Source organism: Embiotoca jacksoni, unplaced genomic scaffold (genome assembly GCF_022577435.1).
Source record: "Embiotoca jacksoni isolate LCO1_2020_lvr unplaced genomic scaffold, fEmbJac1.0.p SCAF_9, whole genome shotgun sequence".
In the NCBI taxonomy this organism is placed as follows: Eukaryota; Metazoa; Chordata; class Actinopteri; family Embiotocidae; genus Embiotoca; species Embiotoca jacksoni.
The window spans coordinates 1,249,351-1,276,970 of NW_027185447.1; the positions used below are offsets into that span (position 1 = coordinate 1,249,351).

At 41.0% G+C, this 27,620-nt stretch overlaps 1 protein-coding gene across 2 annotated transcripts in view; it reads right to left on the bottom strand.

Annotated features, from left to right (window-relative positions):
- Positions 1-27,620, bottom strand: part of LOC138193533 (plexin-A1-like) — a 261,016-nt gene that overhangs the window by 119,343 nt on the left and 114,053 nt on the right. For both annotated transcript variants that reach the window (XM_069141669.1, XM_069141668.1), the window contains exons 4-7: positions 20,942-21,073; positions 3,966-4,066; positions 456-579; positions 8-161 (exon numbers count right to left, since the gene is read on the bottom strand). In XM_069141669.1, coding sequence (XP_068997770.1) covers positions 8-161; positions 456-579; positions 3,966-4,066; positions 20,942-21,073 — 511 coding nt within the window. The remainder of the gene's footprint in view (positions 1-7; positions 162-455; positions 580-3,965; positions 4,067-20,941; positions 21,074-27,620) is intronic.

The following is a 27,620-nucleotide window of genomic DNA, read 5'->3' on the forward strand; positions in this document are numbered from 1 at the left end:
TGTTTACCCTGGTCTCGGGTGATGGGGGCAATCTCTTTTGTTGAGGGAGACAGGCAGAAGATTCTTCCACCATAGATGCGTCCTTCTGTCTCAACATAGTCCTCGAAGGAACAGTTCACTCCTGCAGACAGACTCGGCACGTTCTGCGCCTGAAGTACCAACTAGAAGAAAGGACGGAAAGCGGAAAGATGAGGTACAACAGAAATGTAAATCAATATACTTCATGTGATGCCCCACAGCAGAAGATGCTGCTCAGATATGTGGCTCAAAACTCACTTTTCAGCTCATACTCAAACTGATTGCCAGTGGTGACACAAAAACGAGCTTTATTTAATCTCATTTCACGACTATTTTGTTCTCTTTGGCTGTTCATCTTTCATCGTCCCGCTTCACCACATTACACGTAGAATACACAAATCTAAACAGATAGAGAAAGATATGACAACACCCTGTACCTGCACTTCTGACATGGTGACAGAGATGGTGTCAGGCAGGACGGAAAGACGGACACACTGTTCCACTCTGGTGGTGAAACGCTGAGGCTCATCTGCTCGCTCGCAGTGATCCTTCCTCGAACATCTGGAAAAGGAGAATATACTACAGTCACATCTCTATTTAAAATCCATTTAGCATTAAATTCTAATTTGTTTGGTATATTCAATTTCCATTAATCCTGTTTCTTGGTTGTCCTTGTTTGGTCGTATTATATTTTGTCTCGTATCATATCGGTCCAAATTTGGCTTTCTTACACTCAGTGCTTGTTACTTGGGAAACACAAATTCTCCTTACACACAAAGCTGTACACACCCCGGGTTGTTTGGAGTGCAGACATCACTGAATTGGTGATATAGAGTATTTATTGAACAACTCCAGGGTGCTGAGTTTCAGGCAGAGAATCGGTTTATTAGTGGGTGCACGGATGCATGGAAATTAGAAGTAAATTAGGAAGGTGCATATGAACAGCCTAAGCAGTTAAAGGGCTTAACACAGCAGTAACTGGAATATATCGTGTTAATGGGGACATGACAGCCACAAATTCAGGGCTTTTTCAGGAGTGTTGTGAAAGACCTATAATGTTTACAGGAGACAGAAACAGTCTGGTTATTACGACTTTTAAATCTTGACAATATGCAGATGCACTTGCAGTTGTAGTATATGTAACCAGGGTTTGCATTAATCAAAATTAATCTAGGGTTTACCAAAGCTCAAGAGTGCTGATAAATTACTTTAAACACTGTCCATCATTATGACTAATAAAAAAAAAATCATGGTATAGCGTAACAGTCTAATAGCAGAATGTAAAAACAAATAGAGCATGGCGTTGGTTCAGACAGAGCACTGATGCTGCACTTGCATTAGCTGATTTGTACCAGCTGCTCATTCATGCTTCACAATCAGTGGCTCATTTATCAGCTACTTGGCTACCAACTGACAAGAGATTTCCAACCATATTAACACTGGTGTACACGTCACTATAACACATCACTATTAGTCCGATGATGGCTTCATGCCAGTCCTTTTAGGGCTGTAATTTTTTCACCCCAGCTTTTTCCTTATGAGCTTTGGTAGTGTTGACGTGATTAAGCTCTACAGTCTAAGGCTGTGTTCAGACTGCAGGCAAATCGGATCAGATCTGAAGGACTGACTGTCCGCGCTGCTATTTGCAAGTAAACAAATCGGATTTGGTGTATCCAGACATCACCAACCTATCTGCATGTGTTGCTATGGCAACGATGTACAAGCACCTTCGATGGTGACGCGGCTTCCTAACACGGAAGCTGCCGTCACGGAAGTGGCAGCAGACAATTTATTTGGGCTTCTGTCCGTGGACTGTTGTTGTCTTTGTCCTCCGCAGCGGCAAAATCTACACTTTCTGATAGCACTCTGTTAGCGGTAGCGTAGATTCTGCACACTATGTCATTCTGAAAATGACATTGTCACAGTGTGTCGCGTCGTGAATGACTCCAGGAATCCGATCTGAGCCAGCGGAGCGTCCGGACTGAGACGCATTGGCAGAAATCCGATTGGAATCGCAATTCAAACCACTTCCAAATGTGTTTTGGATCCAGATTGCAAAAATCGCATTTCACTTATTTTTTTTGCTGTTCAGACTTTCAAAAATCAATCTAGATACAATCAGGATATGACAAAAATCTGATTTGGGAGGGCAGTCTGAACACGGCCTCAGTGCTGCATACATTTGTGAAGGGGAAAGAGATCTCCCAGCAGACTCCTCATTGCTGTTTGGATTCTTTGAGAGCTCCCTTCGAGAGCAGACCCTTTCCCGCTGAGCCAAACTATAGAATTAGCTATAAACGGTCAATTCCTGTGTTGCTGATTGAATTAGCAGAAAAAAAGTTAGTGGAACGTGGCTACCGAAGAGAAAAGGCCAATTTCCTTAGCACCAATTACATCCTTAGAAAATTAATTTGAAATCGATGCTGATTGGAATGTAAAAAGGTCAGTTTACCTCAAACGAAGTGCTGAACAGCATCTAACCACCCACCCACCCACCCCGCGCCACCTTTCTGATGTTGCGAAATGATTTCATGGAAAGAATCCATCAAGCACTGCCACTCGCTGCTGTAACAGGCCAGCTGTGCACGGGTGGGAAAATAGGCATGTTTTGAATTTCACTGTCAATCTCTCTTTTTCATGTGCGCAAACGAGTGCAATACCGGGAATGTCTTTGAGGAGAGACTCTTCAAAGGTTTGCATTTGCAAGAGCAATAAAAAGCTTTGCCTTTAGACACCTCGTACAAACTACAGGCCTGATGTATGAGCAGCAAGTCACAGGGTAAAGCCTCAGTGTAGCAGTGTTATAAAGTTTAATTTTCAAATGTAATAGGTTACAGATTACTATTTACCCTATTAAAAATGTAATAGATAATGTAAATAAGTATAAGGCTGAACAGTCCTAAAAAATAAATGTTAACTTAGACAGTGTAAACATCCCTCCAGTACTTAATACTGATTCATCAAAAGTTCTTCAATATAAATGTAATTAAGATGGGAAGGTTTGGATTTTAAAGGACAGACACCAAAACAGATCACAAGTTTGGATATCACAAGTGACTGCAGTGTAGGAAAAAAGTTCCCTGAACCTCAAACCAAGTCTTGATTCAAATCAAGTCCATGCTGAGTGATGATAGAACTATCAACAGGGATGGCTTCTCTTCACAGTTTTGACACTGGTTCCTGAATGATTCTTTTTATCTGCTTTTCATCTCTTCGTCTGATCTGACAATGTGGCAAAACCGCCTTGAGATGGTTGCTTAGAGCGTAGCATTGATTTGATTGGCAGACGGGAGGTAGTGCAAACTCAAAAAAAAGAACTAATACAAAAAAAAAAACCTCAACATTTGAGCGTATACTGCCAAATGAATGGAGCCTGTCCAGAAGTGGACAGAAGGGAGGGTGAAAAGATACAAAGCAACATAATGATGTTATATTCCATATATAAGCTTTTACCGAACAGAATATATTCAGATGTAACTTTTCTGTAATCACCAACATCTTGAATATTAGCTGTCACTAACTTACATAGTTGATCCTATAACTGTTACTGAGTACAATGAGTATCATTGTAATTTAATTACTCAGCTCCTCCTCAGCACTGCAGTGTAGGTGGTACATCTTTCATGGGATATGCAATCTTATAATTCAAATTACATTAATGACCATATTTGTCAATTAATTATCCAACAAGTTCTTCTGATGGTTATATTGCCATTTCCAAAAGGATGTAAGGAATAAATGTACTTTTTACAACACAGTCCTTATACAAAGAAATAAACAGATCTACATGATGTGGTTACCATGAGCGTATACAGGACTAATAAATATGGAAGACAGACCTCAACTCTGTTGAAGTGACAGGCTATAATTAAGTGCAGAGCACCCACGTGATGTAACCACTGCAATGACTGCATGCATACATCACAGCAAACAGTATGGGCACTTACACGCTATGCAGCACACACCAGCCACAGTGAGGGTCTCCGGATCCCAGACAGGCTCCACAGGAAGTGTACTGCTCACAGCTCTCCACGGGTACACGGGTGACCTGGAAGGAAACACACACACACACACACACACACACACACACACACACACACACACACACACACCTGGTTAATGTTGCACGGCAAACACTGTTTACACCACCTTCAAACAAATTGTACCATATAGGTCTGGCATAAACAGGATCTACCAGAGGTGTCCTGCATCTGGAACACGAGATTAAAAGGAACAAGCCCACTGTGACTATCTGAGATAAACAGCTCTGAAGGTGCTGCTTACAACTCCATACTGCTGCATACAAGGCTGGCCAGAGGGGGGAAAGTAGATGTTCACAAACATGTAAACACTCTCTTACAAACATATCTCTGTAATATGCTGCGTACTGCCCACAGAGTACAATGATGCAAGCAAACAAATTGTGTATTTTTATACATTAATTTTTTTCCCCTCGTTGGATGATGAAGAATCGAACTCACTTGAAACTGATTACAAACTGAAAGATCTAACAGCACTCCACAGGTTTCAACCATTTAGATCAGCTTCCTCCTCAGATTAGAGGTCCTAATATGATCATCAAGATTAGAGTCGTAGTCATCATGAGGAGTGCCACTCAGCCTCTGATGATGTCATGGTTACACTGACATGAAGTCAGTCAGAACTCATTGCTGCCATGCTAGCAACAATGGCTCGAGAAATGTCAATGTTGACTGGTCGAGTCGTCGACTGAAATATTTTTGCAACTGTTGGAAGGATTGACATGACATTCTGGGGTGGGGGGTTGTCAAATGGGAGAAATGGAGTTTTGAAGGCTTTTCAGAATGGGGCGGGTGTAATGTAGAGAAAAAGAGATGATCAGGAGAAATTATGTGAAGCGTAGGATCTAGCATTTTTGGAACTTGACCCATTCTTAGGACTAAAAGTTCACATTTTCTGCAGCAATATTTTTGTCAGCTTTCTGTTACACATTCAGATACTATTCGGTCGATCCGCAGCTTTAATTACAGATAAACAATAACATAAATTCCTTATATAACCTTACTGCTATCAATAAACACAATTCTTTTAAAAAGAAAGAGGCAATTGCAACGAATCTTAAACATATGGCTCAGATTCCTGCATCAGCCTTCATCTGAACATAAGGAGTATGTTTGAGGGATGCCCGAGAATTCCTTGTAAAGAATATGCTATTGTACCTAACAGCATTAAGATAAACATCAAGGATTACTCCTTTTGTCTCCTAAATCTCTACAAGCTGCCATCTGTGTGCCTGCATGACTGAGATAAGATGAAAACAATGATTTCTTTGCCAAAACCAGGGAACCTGGTTATCAACAATGACATCAAACGACGTCAACCAGAAGTACCTGTTTTTTTTTTTAAATTTCAACCAAAGAGGAATCTGCACATCAGAGGAGACCGTAAGATGAAGAGAAATTATCATTAAGAGATGGACAGATGTATTTGCAGATATCATTAAATGTACATGTGTTGTGCTGCCTGCTTCACCATTGCTGTTTGCAACGTTATGAGAAAGCAAGTTGAATTTCACTCAAGTTTTAGAACACATCTTAGTAAAGCCATTATCCTTTAAGAGAACATTTTGAAATGTTTTGATCCTGCCTGTGCATATTCAGCTTTAATTTGCTGTCGGAAAAATGCTATATCTCCTGTGTATCTGCATCCGTATGTTTTACCTCAGTTCGTTGGATGCTGTTTGCCAGAGACAGGCGGATTGGCAGACAGGAAACTGCCTCAGGCAAACACACAAGCACACACACAGACACACACCAGAGAGAAAGTTACTGTTTGGACCAAATTGAGAGTTTGAGACAAGTTTTCTGGGGCAGTTGTTAAATTCTTAAATACATCACTGGCCACCCAAGACACGTTCACACGCACGCTGGCATGCGCACACACACACCTCCAGCTGCCTCCGTTAGGTGCAGTAAGACATCAATAACACTGCGGAGGCTGGAGGCACACCAGGTGAGCTGGAAGATGGTGAGGGTGAATCCTAATGGCAGCTGCAGGCGCAGCAGTGTAGAAACCTTCAAAGAGGAAACTCTACAGTCATCACACCTTTTTTTTTTTTTTTTACTTATCAAACTTCAAACATTTAACCATGATCTTTTTATGTCTTATACAAGAAAAACTGCTGCATGATTTATCAGACACATACGTATATACTTCAAACATGTCCAATAGCCTTTTTTTTTTTTCAATCAGTGTGTTCGTTTCAGAGAGAATGCACTTTTTTTTTAATATATTCATTTAAAAGCTCATTTTTGTAATTATTTCTGTCACTCCTCTTACAGACCCTTCACTCCATAAGTCCCTTCTTTTGAATCACAAAGGGAAAAACAAATTCCTCCCTCAATTCAGAAAGACAGTTATAGAGAGAGGAAGTTAGAGGTAAAGTGCAGCTTAACAATGAACCCCTTTAATTGGCATCAATTATAATTTAATATTGTTAATAGGACAATTATGCTACATATCTATCAGCCTCAGCTGTACTGTGTATCGCATGTTAGTTGTTAAGATGGTGAATGTGGTAATCTTATCTCCGAAACATCAGCATGTTTGCATTGCCCTTGTGAGCATATTAGCAGTTAACATTTAGCTCAAAGCTACTAGCATGGCTGAAGACTCTTAGTCATGTACCCAGTGTTAAGTGGTGCAAGTTTCCGACCGACATCGTTGACGTTTTCTCGCCCCGCGCCCACATTATTTAAATAGTTGGTACGGGCACCCATCTGAGCACCCATGGGTGTGTTGGTCGTACAATGGGATATGGGCAGGTACATTGGTGGGGCTTTGCTATTTTTGGGCAGTGGAAAATGACTGCACGAATGACCTACAAAAACTGGTCTTAAGTCAAAGGTTCAGTATTTTACTGTAATTTTAAGGGCGTATTTCCAACGGTAATATGTACCTTTAGATGGGCGGGTGCACGTTGTGCTTACACTCTGCTTGTTTTGCACACAAACATGCAGAAGCACACACACATGCAAAATATTGTGTGTATCAATTTGCACACAAGCAGATCTGTTTCCTCTGCAGTGAAACGTTCTTTCCTACTACTTCACCTATTGCTAATTAAGACAGTAACAACAGAGCTTTTGAACCTCAAATATTCTGCCATTTAACTGACATAAAATTGGATTTGGACACACCTCAAATGAAATTGCACTATGCACTTTAGACCTGTACTTGGATCATTAAAGTACAGCCGTTAGTATTGTTAATAGGAGATAGTGGAGCAGCCAAAGCTGACTGGTTACCCCAGTCTGGGAGCTGTACTATATTCGTGAAGTCATTCAAACAAGTAAAGGAACTCCCAACCCAATGATGGAAGGTGAAGAAAGAATGGACATATGATGGGAAAATCACACTACATTGAGGGCCATCTGGCTTTTCCCTTTTGTGGGAGGGATAGTGTAGATCCACATTGTTCCTTATGTGATGTTATTTCAAGTTACATCCCGAGAGAGCCTTCATACAAACAACACAGTTCTCGACTAGATCCCAGTAATTCCTGCATTTCATCCTCAAGACTGTACATATCCTCCTTCTGTGCCACTCTAATGTACAGTGGGACACAAATAGCTTATAGCAGATTCATGGCATGGTAATTGTAACCTGTGTCTGACAACTATTATAATGCTACCATTACCAGGGACAGGACACCAAATAGCAGCAAATTGTGGCCATTACTTGCGACTGGACAAACACTGCACTAGTAATAGAGCCTATCTGATAGAGGCAGGAGAAGAAAAAAAAAAAATGTGTCATGCTCAGGCACTATAGCCAGGGAGAGAAGTTTATTCAACGTGGTTGTGTGATAGTGGGCCAGATGATGTATTCCAATGGAACAGTTCAATTATTGAGTTTTAGAAAACAGATAATGGGATGGGAAACGGGAGATGCTCAGCCAAAGACTCTTTGTCTTATTGAGGTGATGAGGGAGAACGTGTGTGTGAGTGTGTGTGTATTTGTGAGGGAGACAGTAAGTAAGTGAGAGCTACCTATTTATATTAAATATGGCATTTTCATCCCTGGCCTATTTGCCGCTGCAGAGGGAAACACATCCATCTATGGACAGTGCAGGGAGGGCGGGGGGAGGAAAAGGGCAGGAGAATTAGAAGAAGCATCAGGGAAAGATAGAAATAATGAGATCACAAAGGGAAAATGTCCATTTTAACCATTCATTTTAGTCTTCGTATGTGTGGATGAGAAAAAAAAAAAATAATAATAATTTCCAGTACGATTCAGATGCTTTTCCTTTTTCTTTTCTTTTTTTGCCTTGTTTCCAGAGAGGAGGGAAGAGGGAGAGCAGAGGAGATGATGGGGGGAGTTTATTACAAATAAATAACTGCTACAAATGAGCCTCTCTCATTTGGGTCATGATAGAGAGCCTCTTAATTTGCCTGGTGGCAGATGAGAGGGAGGAGGAGGGTGGATTCACGGGGGGTGGGGATGAGGAATGCAGGGAAGGATGGATGAGAAAGACACACAGATGTAATTGCGACTGATGTTTCATTCCACATATGGGGCCTTTTTCGGTCCCTGCTAGCTGCTGCTATAGGCCTAACTGTAATTGTCCCATCTGTGTAATATGGGGGAGAATATAAGGCGCTATCACTAAACAATAGGGCTGATGGATGGCTCATTCTGCCAGCAAGCCTAATTCTAAGATGGCCGTACAAACGCACACATGTTACCAGCAACAAAGTGGATGCCAATATTAATTTTTGGTACCGTATACACACTGAGACAAAGCATTTGACCAGCAATATGGTCTGCACAACTTTAACACGCAGCAGGTACATACACACTGAAACAAAGGATCCCGGATGGTAAATATATGATACATGAATAGATATAAGTTTAATATAACACATTTTTCCTAACAGAAGCACGACTGTCTTTTATATTTTTGTTGTATCTATTTGTTCTTCTATCCAATTCCCATCCTTTTCCCTTCAACCACGGCCTCCCTGTCTTTTTCTTATGCCCTCATCTGTCTTGAATTTGGCTGGACACACCAAAAACATTGCAAATGAGGCCATATATCACTAGTGGCCATTGAGAGACATAACCTTTGGAGGGAAACACAGAGTGTTGCAAAGAGAAGATTTCTCCGTCTTCAGCCTCCAAACGTACATTCTTGTTTTCATAAGCTCTCTTACCAGTACCACATACTAATCACATCTCAACAATAAGAACAGAGGTTCAGCAGGTTTATGTCCGGAGTGACAGAAACCCAACAGCCTCTACCGGCAGCTTATAAGATTAGTAAGTCCTGTGCAGTAGTCCTCTTTAACCTGTTCTTCTTTGTCACACGAGTCGCTCCAGCACCGGGGGGATTTCAGGGATACAGCAAAAAAACAAGTGTGCACTGTTGTCTGGGTTATAGTGGGAAAGTTACAGGTTGAAACTACAATGAGCGTCATCCGATGTAAGCAACTTTATTATTGGTGTGTAGGGTTCCCTTTACACCAAAGAAGGAGTTACACTATCCACTATATACTGTACCTTTATTTTCTGCTTGCTTTAAGTAAAATTAGAAGGCACTGTTTGGTGGAAAGCTACCCGATCTGATTATTATCACAGTTATGAGCGGATATTATTGCATTTATACAGGCTAGCAGGAGGCCTGCTGAACATACTGGGCAAACTGCACCGGCAAGAAGTTTCCATTAAAAACAACCTCTAGTAGCTGTAGTGATTATGATGGGAGAAAAGGAGGAAGTCAGGTGATAAAGAGTGATAAAGTCTGCATTGGGGATGGTTGGATCGATCAAACAGGACATTCACCAAAATGGCCACTGTTTGTGTCCTATGTAATCAAAGTATTATGTTTTTTAAAGACATGGAAACTATGCAAGGTAAGTTATGTCTGTAAATAAAGTCATTTACATAAGTAACATTTCATCACAGATTGTGATTTTTTCCAAAATAAGTAGGTTCTGGTGCCTTAACCTAAACAAACAGTGCATCACAACGTTAACCATGTGCTTGTCACTGTTACCGTGACGACAAACGTCCAGTACGCCTGTCGCCGTTACTGTCCAGCGATTATGAACTGTTTGTCATTGATTACTGCTTCCTGAACCAACCGGAAGGTTTAGCGGGCCCCTGTTGGCCCGTATATTTGGGACAGATGTGTGATAATAACTGGGTGGTAAATCTGCTTTCTCCGTTGCTTTTTTGCTGTTCTGCCAGTTAAAAATGAAGCTGCAGCAGCAGGCAGTCAGCTTATCTTAGCACAAAAACTGAATGCAGCTAGCCTAGCTCTGTACAAGGGAAATAAGATCCACCTACTGCACAAAAAAAAAAAAAAAAAAAAAAAACACACACGTAGCTGTTATGGTGGGGTTATGTGTGGGACTATCTTTTTTTCCAGAAATGATTTCCTTAAGTCCCAACTGGTTGCTGGGCAACCTCATACTGACAGCAAAGCCCCAGTTTTACTAACACTTAACAAAAGAGATGCAAAAATGGTAGCTATTGATAATGAGCTTCATACAGAAGATGCTGTTAAGAATATCATTTCTATATGCTAAATATTTGCTGGGGACGATTACCAGATGCAAGATGTAAGAGTGGCATAAATCTTCTCATTCAATTTCAAGTAAATAAGCATATTTCCCAGACTATGACTTTGATACAAAAAGGTATTTTTAACAGGACAAATGTTCAATTCATGCCAGCTGGCTCTAAAACTGCACAAACTTCCATCCACAAATAATGTAAGACACCCAAGTCCTTTTTAACTTTCTCACACTCACATGTTCGGGTCACTCAGTTTAAGCCTTTAACAAATCAACTTTAGCTCATTTCCTTTTTCAAACCAAAGTCACGCTGTTCCTCCCAACCACGTCAAGACTTCTCTCTCTTGCCGCCTCTTTGACCACCTCACAGATCACATTTGTGATCGGCCGATCAGTCATCTCTCTGCCTTTACAGACTCAAAGCTGCAGTGTGTGTGCAAGTCTGTATTTGCGTGTGAGGACAAGGGTTTCAGCGGATATCTAAAAATATGCTACTGCAATCCTAAATTTACAAAGTATATTGTTAAAAGTCATTTCTTGTGGTTTTAGACAGGATCACAAATGTGTGATTCAAATAATAAATAGCACAACACAATGAAATACCACATTTAAAAAGTAATTTTGAATTATTCAACGTTTGACATGCTTGGATGTATAAAAAATGCATTGCATATTTTTGAATAACAATACAATATGCATATAAATGGTCTGGAAATGTCACATTAATCGCGACAACAGCACTTTGTGCTGCAGCAGTGTAATGTGCACTTTTCAGTTTCCAAAACGGACTACCATCCTGAGGAAACAATACTTCTTGTCCAGCTCTGAAACCCACGGGAAAAAGAAAACACAACACATCCAGCAGGTTTCAGACACTGGTAATGAGCACAAGCAGCACTTCTACTACTGTTGTCATCTTAAGAAGCGGCATTTCAGAAAAAGCTGGACAAGGCATTTTCCTCAGTGTCTGTCTATGTCTGCCATTTATTTTGTAAAACAATTTAATTAAAAAAAAAGCTAAAAAATGTGTGTTTATTATTACTACAAGGGGTTAATAGGTCCGTAAAAGTCAAGTATTAGACTTGAACCTGAGAACCCAGCAGCCTCAAATGACTGCAGTGTCTTGCTCAGACACATTTCAGCAACAACAGTCACAGTTGTCCTCTGCTTGATATGACAGTGTCTTTAAGCAATAGACCTCCCTGTCACTAATTTCAACTTGCCCACACAAAACAAATGCTAAGACGTGCTGTTCCAAAACTCCACTCACCAATTAGCTGACTGGGCCAAGGGCACTTCCAGTAGATTTCTGTATTTCTCCTCATTATTCTCCCTGTCGCTGTCTTCACAAACATTTTTTAGCAACTTCAAAGTTGGACAAACACCAAAGAAACTGCTTTAAAAGGAGCGCACGGCAGTCTTATCTCCCTGACCTCCAAGCGCAGTAAATGCTGAGTGAATTGAATATGAACCCTCTGTGATGTGGTGCCAGGGGTAGGGTTTCTCCACTGTGCAGTACAGTACGGCTCAGTACATTTCTGTACTGTAGCTAAATCGATACACGGAGGTACATCATCAGCCCATTATGCCACCGTCTGAGCACAGAGGCGGGGGGGGGGGCGAGGCCGGTCGCTGCCAGCGGGTCACCTTACGAAGCTGTTTTACAAGCAGAGAGGCTTTACCTTGCCCTTTGAGTTCAGCACTGCAAATCTGGTGATGATGCTACGACAGAGGAAAGATCAGAGACCGGACAGACTCGGAACATGAGGTCAATTACAAATCAAAAAGAAGTTTGTATCAAAATAAAAGAATTGCTCATTATCATGGGGATAAGTGACCAGAAAGCTCACCTCATAGCCGCATCTCAAATGCAAGACCAGTAATTAAGTGGTAAGTAAGTCATTTAGTACAAAGGTACAGGAGAAATCAATAGATTATGAGCTGTAATCCACTTAGTCACTTACATTACAGCAATTAGGTGATGTTATCTACAGGGACATGAGGGATAAAATCATATTTCTGTCTCAGTGACGTCAACAGCAGAGCGTGATGACAGGATGAAAAATGTCTCTTCCCCGGCTGTTTTTATTAGATTGGGACAATTTGAACATGTAACGAGGAAACAACAGCAATGACAAAATTGATTTAGAGTCGTTGTTCATTTTTATGAGCACAAAAATGATGCGATGCCACTGAACCCGATGGAGACGGACCAAAAATCTAGAGGTGGCCAAAGATACACGGAGCGAAAGAACATATTGGGACTGTGTGCGCGAGTAAAGACACAAAGAGAGCCATGTATAAATCCATCGCTCGCTAATCGAAAACTCTCCCCTCGCGGTGAATCAGTTTTATGTTTTCGCACTCTGTGTGCGTGCATGCTTATATACGAGTCACTGCTGCAGTACAGATATGCGGTCTACACGCTGCAGTCCAATCCACCACTTTTAATTATGTGCGAGGGAATATGGAAAAAGGTAAATTGTTCTGTCAAGCTGTGAAATGGGCTTTTTGATGTTTGAGCTCTCATCACTTGGCATTTATATTATTCAACAAGGAAAGGGGAATGGAGGGATGAAGAGGAGGAGTGAAGAAGAAGAGGACAAACAGGACGAAGGCACACCTCATTTCTGAAAGTGATCATCAAAAAGAGTATGTATATGACAAGCTTTCATACTGCAGAGGGAGAAGAGTCACGGTGCCAATGGGATGACTGCAGGGTTCTCAGAAGAGAGGCGCATCGCTTCCTTTGGAGGACATGGTGTTGATGTTACGGTCTCGAATTTTGTTATTTGGTTCAGACGAGCAAAAAAAAAAATGCTCTGATAAGCCCTCTTTACACCGGGCACTTACCCAGCAGTCTGTCAGTGTTAGCAGGTAGCTGTGTAGGAGGAGGAAAGCCTGCATCATGACAAAGTGTGCAATACACCCACCTGTCCACTCGAGGATGCAGCGTCAGTGTGACGTTTTGCCGAAACCAGAAAAGTATGATACCTCAGGTTCAGACACCAAAATCATTTGGTTAGAGTTAGAAAGATTTGGTTTGGGTTAAAATAAGGAATTCTACATAAGTAACATGAAGTACGTCATGTAAGTTGCTCAAAGTATGTTACGATAATTATTAATGTTACATTATGTAAGTAACTTGCTTACGTTTCTTAAAAGAAATCTATGTTGACTTTTGCTTTCTCAATAACTCATACATCAATATCATGGGTGAAAGTCCTGTCCACATCCAACCACCCTCTATCTTCTCTATGCAGACTTTAATAGGAGTTACTATCAAATACTCTTTGTACTGCTGGGAATGAAAACAACGTGATCATACATGTGTGTGCTTTTCACGCTGTGGCGAGGCAAACGTGGCACTGACACGGTATCCTGTAGTGCACAGGTGGCCAAATTCTTATGTTATGTGAAATTATATTTCATTAAATGTAATATACTTTACACAACATTTACATTCTCAATCTGAAATAAAATTTCTGAATAATTAAAACTAAAAATGAATTTGAAAACTAAATTTTAATCTTCTTAGTTATAATTTATAATTTTGCAGAAATGATTGTTAAATGCTGTCAGCATCGATACACTTCTTTTTGGGAGAATAAGCACAAGCTTGTCAAAAACTGTGATGTGCCAAAATCGAGCCGAAACGTGGCCTCTATCGCCCTGCTCCAGTGCAATAACTTATGTATTACATGCTTTGAAAGTAAATGTTAACTCTTATTTACCATGTTACCAAAAATAACACTATTTGATCTCTGTATGTGTGAATCCGGCTCTCTGCCTGCTGGCTGTCTAAATTTGCAACTGCCTGCTAACATGTTCACTGAAACCACTTGATGAGTTGATTATAAGGTGATAATGTCAGTGTTGTGTTTAAAGTGTGTCCCGTTGCCCTCTGTAGGCCAAAAAATAAATAAATAAATGCAGGTGTTGTTTGTTGCAAAATTTGACATTCAATGTGTGATTGAAGTATAACAATGACTTGTTAGATCAACTAAAACCCTAACCCCCAACCAAAATGTACAGGTTAAGAAGTATATAATAGACCTATAACTGAAACAATATTGTCTTATGCAAATCTAAAGATCAGCAAGTTTGTTTTGGCTGTGTTTTGTTTGGGGCAGTGAGCTGTTGACTCAGGTGGTAAATTACTTGTTTCTTTAATGAAGAAAAGCTCTATATAATTGCATTTTGTTTGAATTTAATGTTAAAACATTCTAATGAGTTACACGTGTATATAAAAGACTGAAGGCAACGTTGTAGTTACAAACTGCATTTGTTCCGGCAGCCTCGAAACAACTCGTCAGACAGGGTTAAACTTCTCGTGTCTCACTTGACTAAATCCTTGAATGTAAAAAAAAAAAAAAAAAAAAAACTTCTATCAGCAGGCCAGGAAGGCCCCGCTCACACTCCAGTCCTTTACTGTCTGGAACACAAGTTCTCATTAAACAATGGGAGGAGCTCCTTATTCTATTCTATAGTGTCTGAAGCCACTGCTGGGAGAGCAGTTACTCCAAAAACTCTCTCCATCTGAGAGAGACAGATGTGTGGACCCCAAAGGATACTGCAAATGTGAGGCTGGGAGAGTTTGAGGAAGGAACAGAGTATATCCTGAGAACCAATTATATTTTCCCACCTTCTCAGCTCTCCCCTCCCTCCCACTCTCTTTCTGCTTCACTCCCTGGCTGGGCTGTGATTCTGGACAATGTTGAAGTCCTGGAACTGAAAGGTCGATATCTGCTCTCAGAAGAGATGGTCATTCCATCTCGTCTGCTCTGTCAATTAGTCTTATTCTGACTTTCACAGAAACAAAATTACATAGACAGGATGCCTTTTGAAACAAACATTTTCATCACAGCACCGGTCTGAGGCAAAAATGAGCTCACATAGGAGTACCCATGACATACATGTACCAACCAATTGCTGCAGGAAACTGTTAAAATGATACAGAAGACAATTTTAGAATATACACGTGTTTGCCATTTTCCCCTCAAGTTAGAGAAGACTAGAAACAGCCAGCCTTCATCTAAATGTAAAATAGTCCATCTACCAGTTGCTCTAACATTTAATGATTTACACAATATATGAATATTGTTGAATATTTGCAAAAATAAGTAAAAAAGAAAACAATATAAATTAGTCATTTTATTTACATTTTTCAAAATTCTATTTCATTTTACTTAATCTGTGGATGGGGGGAAGCCAGAGCGCCTGAAGTTAGCCAGCAGATGTGGTGCACTTTTTATGTTGTTATCTATTAATTTATCTATTTTCATCTATCTATTTGATAGATTTTTATTTTGTTCTTGGCCCTGTTTTTGGCTCGCAACCGACTCTTCATGGGTTGTTTAATATATTCTTCTGTCTTATGATCCATATTTTTTAAATGTGTGCTGCTCGACATTTGAATTTCCCTGCAGGGATAAATAAAGTATCTATCTATGTATCCATCTATTTATCTTTTCTGGGAAGAGGTCTCACTACCATATCCTTAGAATAGCAGCAGGATTCCTCCATGTCAGCAGAGGGAGGTGAGGATTAACTAGTATTTGACTGTGGGAAGTTTGGAGTCTCTTTCTAGAAGTTGGTGAAAGTGGCTGGGGGACCGAGCCGCTTGGATGGGCATTGTAGTCCTCCACTAGGCTTCTTTGGAGCCACTGAAATTGATGGGGATGGAGTAAGTAGGTGTCTGTATGTATGTATGAATGAGTAGATGGGAAGTCAGATTCTTAGCAGGTACTGAACTTGGTAGGGATGGCAGTTAAAATATAATTGGTGGGGATGAAGTAAGTCGGTGTTTGTTTGTGGGTATGGGTGTGAGGGGAATCAGCTGCGGTAGGCCACCTTGTACTCTACTCTGCTTCTTTGGAGCTGGCTGTGGTTTGTTACGTTTAATCGGTGCCTCTTTCTCCTCCTGCTTATGTGTTACGGACGGCTTTTTCACTTCATTGTCTGAGTCAATGGCTATGTATATATTTTTGGTTCTATCAAAGGAGATATCTTTCTCCAGCTGCGTCATCTCGTCTTCAAACCTCTTCTTGTGGGCTTACTGAGAATAACTGTGTATAATGAATGGCAGGCTCGGATACTGGCGGTTCAGAGAATCCCATAGCTTCTCCAGATGCTCTACTCTAGGATGTCTTGTCATTTCTTTTCGGACAGCTGCTTCATGGCCTCCTTCTCATTCTGTTTTTTCAAAAATTCCTCATACTCCTCCTGAGCCCTTCATTTTTCTTCATGCCTCAACTGCAGGTACTCAGGTAGGGCTCCATAATCATTTTTCTTCCTGTATTTTGGACAAGTCCTGAATTTTCCAGGAGCTCCTTGTGACCGTTGGAGTCTACATAGGCAGGCTGGTGAGTCACTGGCACTTTTTAATTGATTTTTCTAGAATCTCTCCCTGGTGTGAATTTTTCATTCATCCCTCTGGTTAAGGTAATCAGGGACTCTTCAATAGCTCTGTTTTTTATATGTACTTGGGGACAAGTCTGGCATTTTCAAGGAACTGCTTATGTCAATTGCTGCAGTCTACAAAGAAGGGGACATTTTCTGTCCTCGTTGGCGCTGCTAATTTTTGCACAATACAGGCATCTTTTGATTGCTGTTCCTTTAAAGGCTTTTTGAGATAATTACCTGGGGATGGAACCTCTGTTTTTATTTGATCCTTTCTGTAAATGCATATTGCCAAGCAACTTTATGTCTATGAAAACAAAAAGTGGAGCCAATTTGTCTTGGAACATTGTTTTTAAGAACAAACAAAACAAATAATAATAAAAAAAAAAAAATAAAAAAAAAATGTTTGCCAATCACATTCAACTGTTGAACTGTTTCGACTGCACAGTCTCAGTACCACATCTTAACATGAACATAAAATAACACGTTCACCTTTAGACCAAAGGTCCACATCACTACAAGATGTAATTCAAGTTATTTAAAACTAATTCTGGATTATTCAGTCACAGGTTGTATTCCCTGCTCTACTTGCTGTACTTCAGTGTAGTTTACATGTTTCCACTATATAACAAACTAATACCAACAGGTTAACAAACTTTGAATATCACAGCCTTCTTCTTACTCTTCATCTTCCTCTCCATTATGGAGAAAAACCTGCCGACCACTTTGTCTCTGTCAATGTTTATTATCCTACTCAACACAAGGCAAAGTGAGGTTGGATAATCGGGATTTATAATAGAAAATAGCTAATGTGCCTCATCCTGCTAAAACTTCAGGTAACAAGCAAGGCAAGATGGAAATTGTAAGAGGAGCACAGGATGCCAATGAAGTTTTCTTAATTGTGTGTGTTTTCACCCACCCAATTTGTATTTTGTCTCCATTTTACAAATGAGCTAGATTAAGAAATCAAAGCAAATATAAAACAAACATTGTTTCACGTTGCAGTTTGGCTGAAGTAACTGGGTCACACAATCTCGTGGCTTTCAGAGGACCAATCACTCAGTTTGAGACACACGTCTGTGGTTGCTGTCCAGATCGAGGCGAGGTTAGCCCAGCAGTAAGCATTGGCCCTGGGAGGCCACACCGACAAAAAGTGAATGATTCATGTTTTTCACTTATACAGCGCTTTATTTGACTCAAAGCGCTTCACACTGTTTTCCATTCAATGGTACAGAGCTGTCATACAGGGTATGGGCTTCCAGCCCGCAACTCTCCGTAAAACTGCAACGTGTTGTTTTTACATTTGTGTTTCTGTGCAGGTTTAAAAACTAAGTAAAAACATGTAGCCTAAATGTAAAATTCTGTCTTATAATAACATTCGTTTAGGTCAGCTAGTCCTATTTAGCCCCACAGTGTATGCTAAGCTAGGCTAGTTGCCTGCTGGCTCCAAAGTAATATTTGACAATAGGTTGAGATACATCTTTATAATTTTACCTCAGCCTGGATACATGATCATATTCTTAATCCAGGTTTCAATCGGCAGTTCCTCTTTGAGGTGCAGCAAAAAGAGTCCCTGATGTGCTTGTCTGCACTTCTATAAAGGGCTGCATTCGTGAAACCTAACAGCATCACCTTGGATCATGTCAAACAGGGGGCGTTGTGGTTGTTCTACGAGGCTTCTCTCCTGGCAGCAGACCTGCGTATTGTCACTGCACTAACATGGCACAGAAATGTAGTGGACATATCAGTGCTCATAAAAAATAAAACACTGGCTTTAATAATTGAAACAGACTTTTTGGTGGCCTTTAATGTCGATGATGGGAATTAAAAGGGAAAATCTCCCAGCATGGCCTCTCTTCGTCCTGCTGAGCACTGCAAGCTAAAACACAGATCGTTGTTGGACATGCCTTTCACTGGTGTTATCATTCTAATAGATATCATCACGTAAATCGTAGTCTCTGTTGACAGATTATGTCCTTTTGCAATGTTATTCTTAAGATTTTTCCAAAGTAAAGCTGTTTTGCTATACAATTTTGTAATGATCTATTAGTTCAGGCTTTTACAGTTTGCTGTAGGGCTGCAGATAACAATTAGTGTTTTTGGGGTTTTTAAAATGTCAAAGGTTGGTGAAAAGTGTTGACCAGTAATACCCGAAGCCCACAACGCACACTAAAAGGTCTTGTTTTTCCCCGACTGATAGCACATAACCAAAGATACTCAGTTTATGATTTTAAAAGACTGGGGGGAAAATAAAAAATATTCTACATCATCTGGAATCAGAGACTGATATCATTTTCTAATCATTAATTTCAATCGTTAAAATAGTGCGAATGAATTTTCTGTCGATCAACTAATCGATAAATTCATGAATTCACTAATCGTTACAGTTTTTGTTTGCGTGTTGAGAATGTAAGAGCTCACATATTCTTTAACCTTTAATCGTGTTAATAGTGCAACTGATATTTATTTGTAACATTAGATCATTTTAAAAATGAAAATTGTAGCATGAATCAACTTTTTTTTCTCTCTTTGCATGCATACATTATTGTGTGCGTAGTTCCAAAGTCAGCATGTGCGTCTCTGTGCGGGTGTGTGTGACTCCCTATCTATTTCAGTATTTCCTCCTAGAGTACATTTCAGCTTCCTGGACCGCTATCCATGATCGAAGGGCCTTCTTCCTCCTGTCACATCAACAACGACGCTGTCCATTTGTATCATTTTCACTCCGCTTCCTCTCCGTGCTCATTCAGACACACGGAAGTCAATGAAGTCTAATCGCTGGTAAATTACAAAGCACTTACCTGGCAGTTACTGTCTACGTATAGCGGGGAAGTCTCGTTGAAGGTTATCACACTGAGGTCATTAACTGTTATGAGATAAGAGAGTCGTGCAGGTGAAGTACGGAGAAGAGGGAAAGTGGTGACTGGAGTATGAAACTCTCATCAATGAAAACAACACATAGATGCCAGAACTTCAGGATGTCATTGTACGTGCTGCACCGCTCTACAGGTGACGTCAGTATGTGAAATGAGAAGCCACTGAGACTGAGGAATTTAAAGTGACAAATATAATACCACTGAGCATCAAAGATTATAGTAAAACATTTTTTTTTTTTTTACCAAACTACTCTTTTCCTTTGTTGTTAATGTTTTTAAGACGATGGTTTGATTGAAAAACATTATTATTTTAAAGATTATTATTTAAAGAACGAAACTAATATGAAAAGGTTGGATGTATTCTGTATCCGTGGTGGTAAGGTAGGATAGTGATATATCCTATAAGGCATATTTAAACTTGTGTGTGTGTGTGTGTGTGTGTGTGTGTGTGTGTGTGTGTGTGTGTGTGTGTGTGTGTGTGTGTGTGTGTGTGTGGGTGTGTGTGTGTGTGTGTGTTTGTGCATACAATACTGCATAGATTGTGAATGTCTTCATTTGCTACATGTAAGTAATTAGCTTGATTGCCTGCTCCCCCAGTGTATCTTTTTAGTACATCTTTCCTCATCAACTCTTTTTATGGTTCTCCTCCACCGTGTTCACTTTCCTCCTCTCTCTCTTTCAGACCTTTACTCTTGTGTTTGTATTAAAGAGGCGTGTGTGTGTGTGTGTGTGTGTGTGTGTGTGTGTGTGTGTGTGTGTGTGTGTGTGTGTGTGTGTGTGTGTGTGTGTGTGTTTTTATGAGCACTCAGTACGCATGGCATTGATGAAAGTGTGTGTGACTGTGTACGAAAGCTCCTGAGGGTGGAAGTAGTGTGTGTATGTTTCTGCAAACATACATAAACATGTAAACATACGTGTGGATGCATTGGTATGCCACAGGCTTTCACGGATCACTGGATCCGTCACTAAAATCTACAGGCTATTGATATTTAGTCCTCACTTCCTCTCTAGTTTACTCGCTGCACCGCTAACTGCCCAGCTGGAGATCTCTGTGCTTTGAAGTGCTCGTAGGTCTGCTTCTCCTACCTGTTTATTTGTGAGGGCGTATAAGTACTGGTGATCCGGGCTGAAGAGCAGATCTCTCAGGAGGGGGCTCCCGTCGCTCACCACCACATTCTCGTACAACAAGGCAGGCTGGGTAATGGAGTTCACCAGGATCTGGAGGAGGACAGAGGAAAAACAGCAAAGCCATTATTACGATGTGTTCGTAAATTACTGTTTTACAATTGTGTGAATAACAAAAGAAGAAGCAAGCTGGGAAAAACATGACAGAAGTGATTCCTCTGGAGCTCACCATTTTCATTTAAACAATATAATAAAACCATGTTAATAGTCCCAAAGAAAACAATATTATATTTCAATTGTGGCCAAAGATAAGAGGAATGCACTTGAAGATGAAGGTGATGAAAGAAGCTGTCTGTACAGTGTTTTAGTGTTAGCTTGTTGGCTAACATGCTACGGCAGTACACGCAGCACAGCATATGGAAGATGAAGCTCATGTGCTTTTCAGTTAGGTGAGCTAGATCCTCTCCGTTTCCCCCACTGATGTTACACAAACCCTGGAACAACCTCACTGCATCTGAATTATTTAACTCATATTGTTACTTATTGATGTGCTGAGTTACATTTTGGCTTGCTTGACTTTTTACTACATTTCACCATTTTTTTGGGCTCCACACTACCCACTATTATCCCAGTGTATACTATTTATTATTACTCCCATACATTTATGTCTTCTCGTCCTCAATTAATCACTAACAAACACAGCTTAGTCTGGAGGACCATAAACATTTGTTTGCTGAATTTAACACTCATTCCATCTTTCCTCTGAAATTGTCTCGAATACAAGCAGCCAACTTCCGTTTTCATGTGCACTTTAGAAGTTTACATGAAATGTTGCCATCAGCTGAAAAACAGCTGTTGAAGCGACAGAATACATCAGTTAGTATTTTCATCTGGTTCTATATTTCTGCTAAAACTCAATATTATACTGGTTTGTTCTGGTGTTTGTTCTATAGAGGGTTGTAACAACAGCACACAACTAAATGATGGTTCTTTGGTTGGTGCTTGCCAGTGTTAAGTCTACTGGCAAAATTAGAGTTATGAGAGGGTCACTCCTGCTGTAGCAGCAAGTAAATATTTGTTCGCTTTTCTCTGTACTTCTTCAACTGGATCTTCCTCGTTCCTATTTCCTGACCTCCATCTGCTCATCCATCACTTGACGAGTTTAGTTCACTAAAACTTATTTTTCTCTACTTGCTCTGTCATCTGTTTTTTTTTTTCCTCCTTGGTCTCAACAGTCTCTGCGGTTATTTTCTGCCAAATCACTACCAGAGTTTCCTTAATCTTTCTCTGAACAGAAGGTTCATTAACAGACAGGCTGCCATCACTGTGTGTGCTTTTGTTGCTTAAGAGGAGGAAGCAGCTTTGGTTAAAAGTCAAGCGCTTTGGCAAATCAGCTTTGAGGACTTACTCAGTGGGACACTAAGAACATAAAACTACACTATAAAGGGTGAAATGTGAGAAAAGTTCACTGCAGTATGGGGTAGGTTAACCTAAACCCTGATCTGATGTGACTGTGGCAGAAAAGTTGCACATTTCTTTTCCTGACTTTCAAAAGTGTGTGTTTGTTTGTTTTTCCCTGTTTGTGTGTGTGTGGTGTATCCCAGTTGTTCATTTCCAAAGGTCATTTGTTTTAGCAGTCATCTGTGCTGCTCCCACATGAAGACACAAGCACACTGAAACTTTTATTGACGTCAAGTGAGTGCGACTTTCTGTCCTTTTATTTTTGTAGCTCTGATGATTTCTCTCTCTCTCTCTCTCTCTCTCTCTCTGTCTTTCTACAACAGTACAGGCCAGCTCATACTTACACGTTCTCTCTCATGCACACACACACACACACACACACACACACACACACACACACACACACAGAGACAAAGCACTTTATTTGACCACTCTACAACTGCCACATGCCCTCGGCTGCCGTATCACTTGTGATGAGTGAAGGACTGTGGCGGAACGAGGGGGGGAATAAGAGCAGGGAGCGTGCTCTGCCCTACAGCTCGGGGCAGAGGGCAGTTGGAGTGGGATTCAGGTCAGCTGGCACAGAGGGACGACAGACTGAAGCAGGTGACTGTAGATTCTCATCTCGTCTACTAGCCTGCAGGTTTCTGCTCTCCTCCTGCGACCTCTGCACTCTGGAAGTTACTGCGTGCAAACAGACTCCTCACTGCGGAAGCGACAGCTCATAAAGGTGAGAAACTTTGACAAAGCCCACAATAATCTACCTTTTTCATTTTCTTTCCTTTGTATCTACACCAAAATGTTGCAATCTAAAATGGGAACACTTTGTTAGATTAGTTTATTTAGGTTAAATAAAATACTGCATTATATTACAGGAGTTTCACATAAATGTCAACTGTTTAGCTGAAATACCTTAAGGAACAGGGTTCATAAATTATACTACTTCTTCTCTGTGTAGTCTGTACTCGATTAACTCAAAGCCATAAAAGTGAAAAGAAGGGCGACACTCGGGGCATCTGGAACTTTTTAATGTTTCCATTTTGTCAAGTTTCTCGCTTCCTGGAACTTATTAACAGAAAGCGGGGGCTATGAGATGAAAGCAACTCTGCTCCATAAATAGTGTCTACCTGTTTTAAAAGCCGCTTATTAAATATGCTTTTATAACCACTCACAGGCTGATTATTAGACCAAAAAAAAAACTATAAAGCTTACTGCTTTGATGTTACTGACAGCTTATGACTCATTAAAACAGACTGCTTTTTTTTTTTTTTTACTGATTAGTTTAGTTGAGCGAGACAATCATACGTATTTTTATCTTGCTCAGCAATGCCACTCTGATGAGTGCACTGAACATTAATTGCTGCTATTTGCATTCTAATTATCCACCAATCAATTAGTTTTAAAACACACAAAAAAAGAAGAATAAAACGACATATCAATTCAGGCACTTCATGAGAAGATGAGGTGTCGTGCAGAGCAGAAACACTTTACTGTGTGTAACACCTCGGTTCTCCATTTATATTCCAGGCATGTGGTTAATGCTCTTTTCTGAGGTGATGTACATTGAAGAAGCAGGAACAGGTTGCGTGTCTTAGTTACGGACAGCGCATTAAGACATGCAGGATGTCTTCGACCTTTCAGATGAAGGACGGCCTCTTTAGGCTACTTTGGGTTACACAACTCCACAGATGTGACGCCGTAAAGAAAGTTGGGATCAAGATGAAAGTTAAAGGTGACTTTCCCTGATGAGCTTGCGGCCCACGCTCCGACTTTGGGCTTACGTCCCCTCTTTTTCTCCTTCTCTGCCATCCTGCGTGTCCCCTGCTCTCAGACCTCTCTGTCTCCCTTACCCTCCTGGGATGAGGCTCATTACCAAACCAATCTTGATATTACCAAGGACATTGTAACCCTGACACACAGACACACATACACAAACACTTGAGTCCACAGGTGTCGACAAAAATACTTAAGGACAAACACTAAAAGCCAAAACAATTGACAGAAAAGACAACATGTTTGGCCTTTTGTGTGTTCAATGCCACTAGAAGAATGTTTTCAAATTATTTCTACTGGAAGTGGAAAGTTTCTTTAAGCATAACTCAAATTTAGGGCGTAGATCTGCGAGCAAGATTTGTGACATAATTAGTTTAGAAACCAATCCTGGTCCAATAGAGAACTTAGAGAATTGTGATGTGGATACATGAGGCCTACATGGCACATACAATGAGAAGGGACTGTCAGTAGGAGACATCAAGTGATCAAAGTTAACATGCAGCAGTTAAACATAACTTAAACTTGAAGAAATGTTATTTAACTTTTTTTAATGGAAAAAACATCATCCAATCAGATTTTCCCACCTGCAAGTTTCTCTCAAATCAGGTGCCTCATAACAATGTTAGGCTACTTCCACCGTTGGTCTAAACAGACATCATTTAAATTGCCCCTAAAGGTCCCTTTGTGTTTTTGGTCTAAGGAATCATTATTATAGTGAGGACGTTCCCAAAGGGTGCACGCTACTGTACCAGCTGACGGCCGGAAGTGACTGCCAAGCAGAAAATTCTTTGGAAAGGCGGGTGGAATCCTGTTGCAGTCAATCACAGCACATCACTGTTGCTCACACATGAAGGTTTTCCTGATTTTTCCTATTGCCATGCTATCCTGTCACCAAGGTTACCCATACAAATCATCTATGACTCGCACTCCTACTTGCTTACATTTTTGTATGTCTCTGGCTCAGATGTCTCAAAGAAGCTTAGAGATGTACAACTTAGAAGATTTAAAAAAAAAAAAAAAAGGGCCGTATCCTGACTGCCTCGTCTATAGCTGCCCCTGAGGGAAATATCCAGCTCTTTACCTGCTAAATGCTCTGCTATGTTTACAAGCGAGTTGCCAGCTGTGTCTGTCTGCTGTTCGGTGAGGAGCAGGAAGTGTGAAGAGGGTTTTTAAAACTTTTTCACAGAAAACAAACGGCTGCTGTGGCTGACAGAACTGGAAGAGTGAACCGAAGCAGTTGGGCAGTGGGTCCACATGTTGTTGCAAGCTTGTTGTCCACTGTTCACTTTTAAAAGCAGATTAAGCCTGTGACTTCATTGATCCCACCGAGCCATTAGCTGGTAACTTGGCTATTGTTTCCTGACATGTCTCGGCCGGAGTGGGTTTGGGATGAAGATGGGAGGTGGAGTGGAAGAAAGAGAGAGAGAGAGAGAGAGAGAGAGAGAGAGAGAGAGAGAGAGAGGGATGCTTAATGTGTGTGCATGCGAGTGTGTCCAGAGTGAGTAGAGGAGGACAAGGTAATAAAAGTGAACAAAGGGGAGTAATGAGGTTTGGCTGGATTGCTGCAGTGATTAATACCACGCTGGGTTCAAACACCGGTCACACCTTTGGATCAGGTGAACTGAGGGAACACAATCACATGCTATCAATTAGTCCTGATGATTTTTCTTACAACCATCTTTCATTTCTGTAAGACTTTCTTCACTCTTATTTATTATTTATCTAAATGTTTCCCTGTGGAAAAAGTGGCACAGGATGCAGAATTCCTGTTGCTGTTTAATTTCTCATTCCCTTCTTCTTCACGATTCCCCCCTTCACCCAACGTCTTTCCTCTTTCCAGATATTTCCACAGTCACTCCATCACTTCATCTCTTCCTCATATCTCTTCTTCACCCTGCTTCACTTCTCTTTCCATCCGACCTTTCTCTGATTCAAGACTTCCCCTTGTCCTTTCGCTTCCCCCACAGACACAGACCTCTTTCTCCGGCTGTGTGTGTGTCTCTGCATGTGTCTGTGTGTCCAGACACAGCAGTGCCCTGTCCAACCTCAGCTGTTAAACATCTAGTTAATTACCCGGCTGGACAAAGGGAGGGAGGAGGAAGAGAGGGATGGAAGGATGCAGAGAGGAACGAGAAAAAACGAGGGGGCCATAGGAGCTTGTTAACCTATTTAGCATTTCTCACCGAAACCAATGTCACTAATGTCCGGTGAGGGCAAGTAATGAAGCAGTGTCCTAAATGTTCAAGTCGCTCTTTGATGATGGAGGGAACAGAGGGAGGGGGAAAAAGGCATTTCCTTAATGAAATCTACAGTGGAGTGTGTGTCAGACCGTGTGTGTATGAGTGTGTGTTAACAGCTCCTCATTGTATTCATGATCCCTAATGAAATTGATTTTGGTCTCATCTGTTGAGAGGATAGTCTGCGCACGCGCACACACCCACACACACACACACACACACACACACACACACACACACACACACACACACACACACAGAGTGCTAATATCTCTGATAGGAGGAATCTGCATCCGAAAGGAATTTAAATTGAATACCAATAGTTTTTATGTAAGGGTGTGAATAAATATTATATATGTTCAAAACAAAAAGAGGATGTGACCAAGAGAGGGAGAGTGAATGGTGTCCGTGTGAGTTGGTGGGGTGGGATTTATAAGGTAGTCATTTCAGTCAATGTGTATGTGAATGTGTGTGTCTGACCCTGACTGGAGGGCATCGAAAGTATCACAGCACACCTGCTGACAACACAGTCTACCTTTCTCTGTCTCGCTCTCTCTCTCTCTCACACACACACACTCACACACACAGATTGGTAAGGCCACATCAGCGAGACAGGTTACTTGGAGTGAAATTAATCATCGTTCTTTTGTCGCACCGCTGCTCTCACAACAGGAGGCTGGCCCCAGGTGACACACACATATGCGCATACACTCACACACACACATACAAAGACACACAAAGAGTGACGGCCAGACAGCTGGTTGGTGACAGTGTGCCACTATAAAGCTGTTTTGCTAACAGCTATCATTAGTTGGACCTGGTTAAAAGTGAACAACAGTGTGGTCAGGTGAATGCACACTATTTCACTGTTATCTCCCTGTTTCGGTTAGATAGACTTTTTATAAATATTATTTCTTACGAATATCTATGAGACTTATACTTGCAATCAAATGCAATTCAGGGCGGCACGGTGGTGCAGTGGTTAGCATTGTCGCCTCACAGCAAAAAGGTTCTGGGTTCGAATCCGGTCCTGGGCCTTTCTGTGCGGAGTTTGCGTGTTCTCCCTGTGCTTGCGTGGGTTCTCTCCGGCTTCCTCCCATCATCCAAAAACATGCACCTCAGGTCAGGTTACCTGGCGCCGCGCTAGTGGCAGCCTGCTGCAGCAGCTC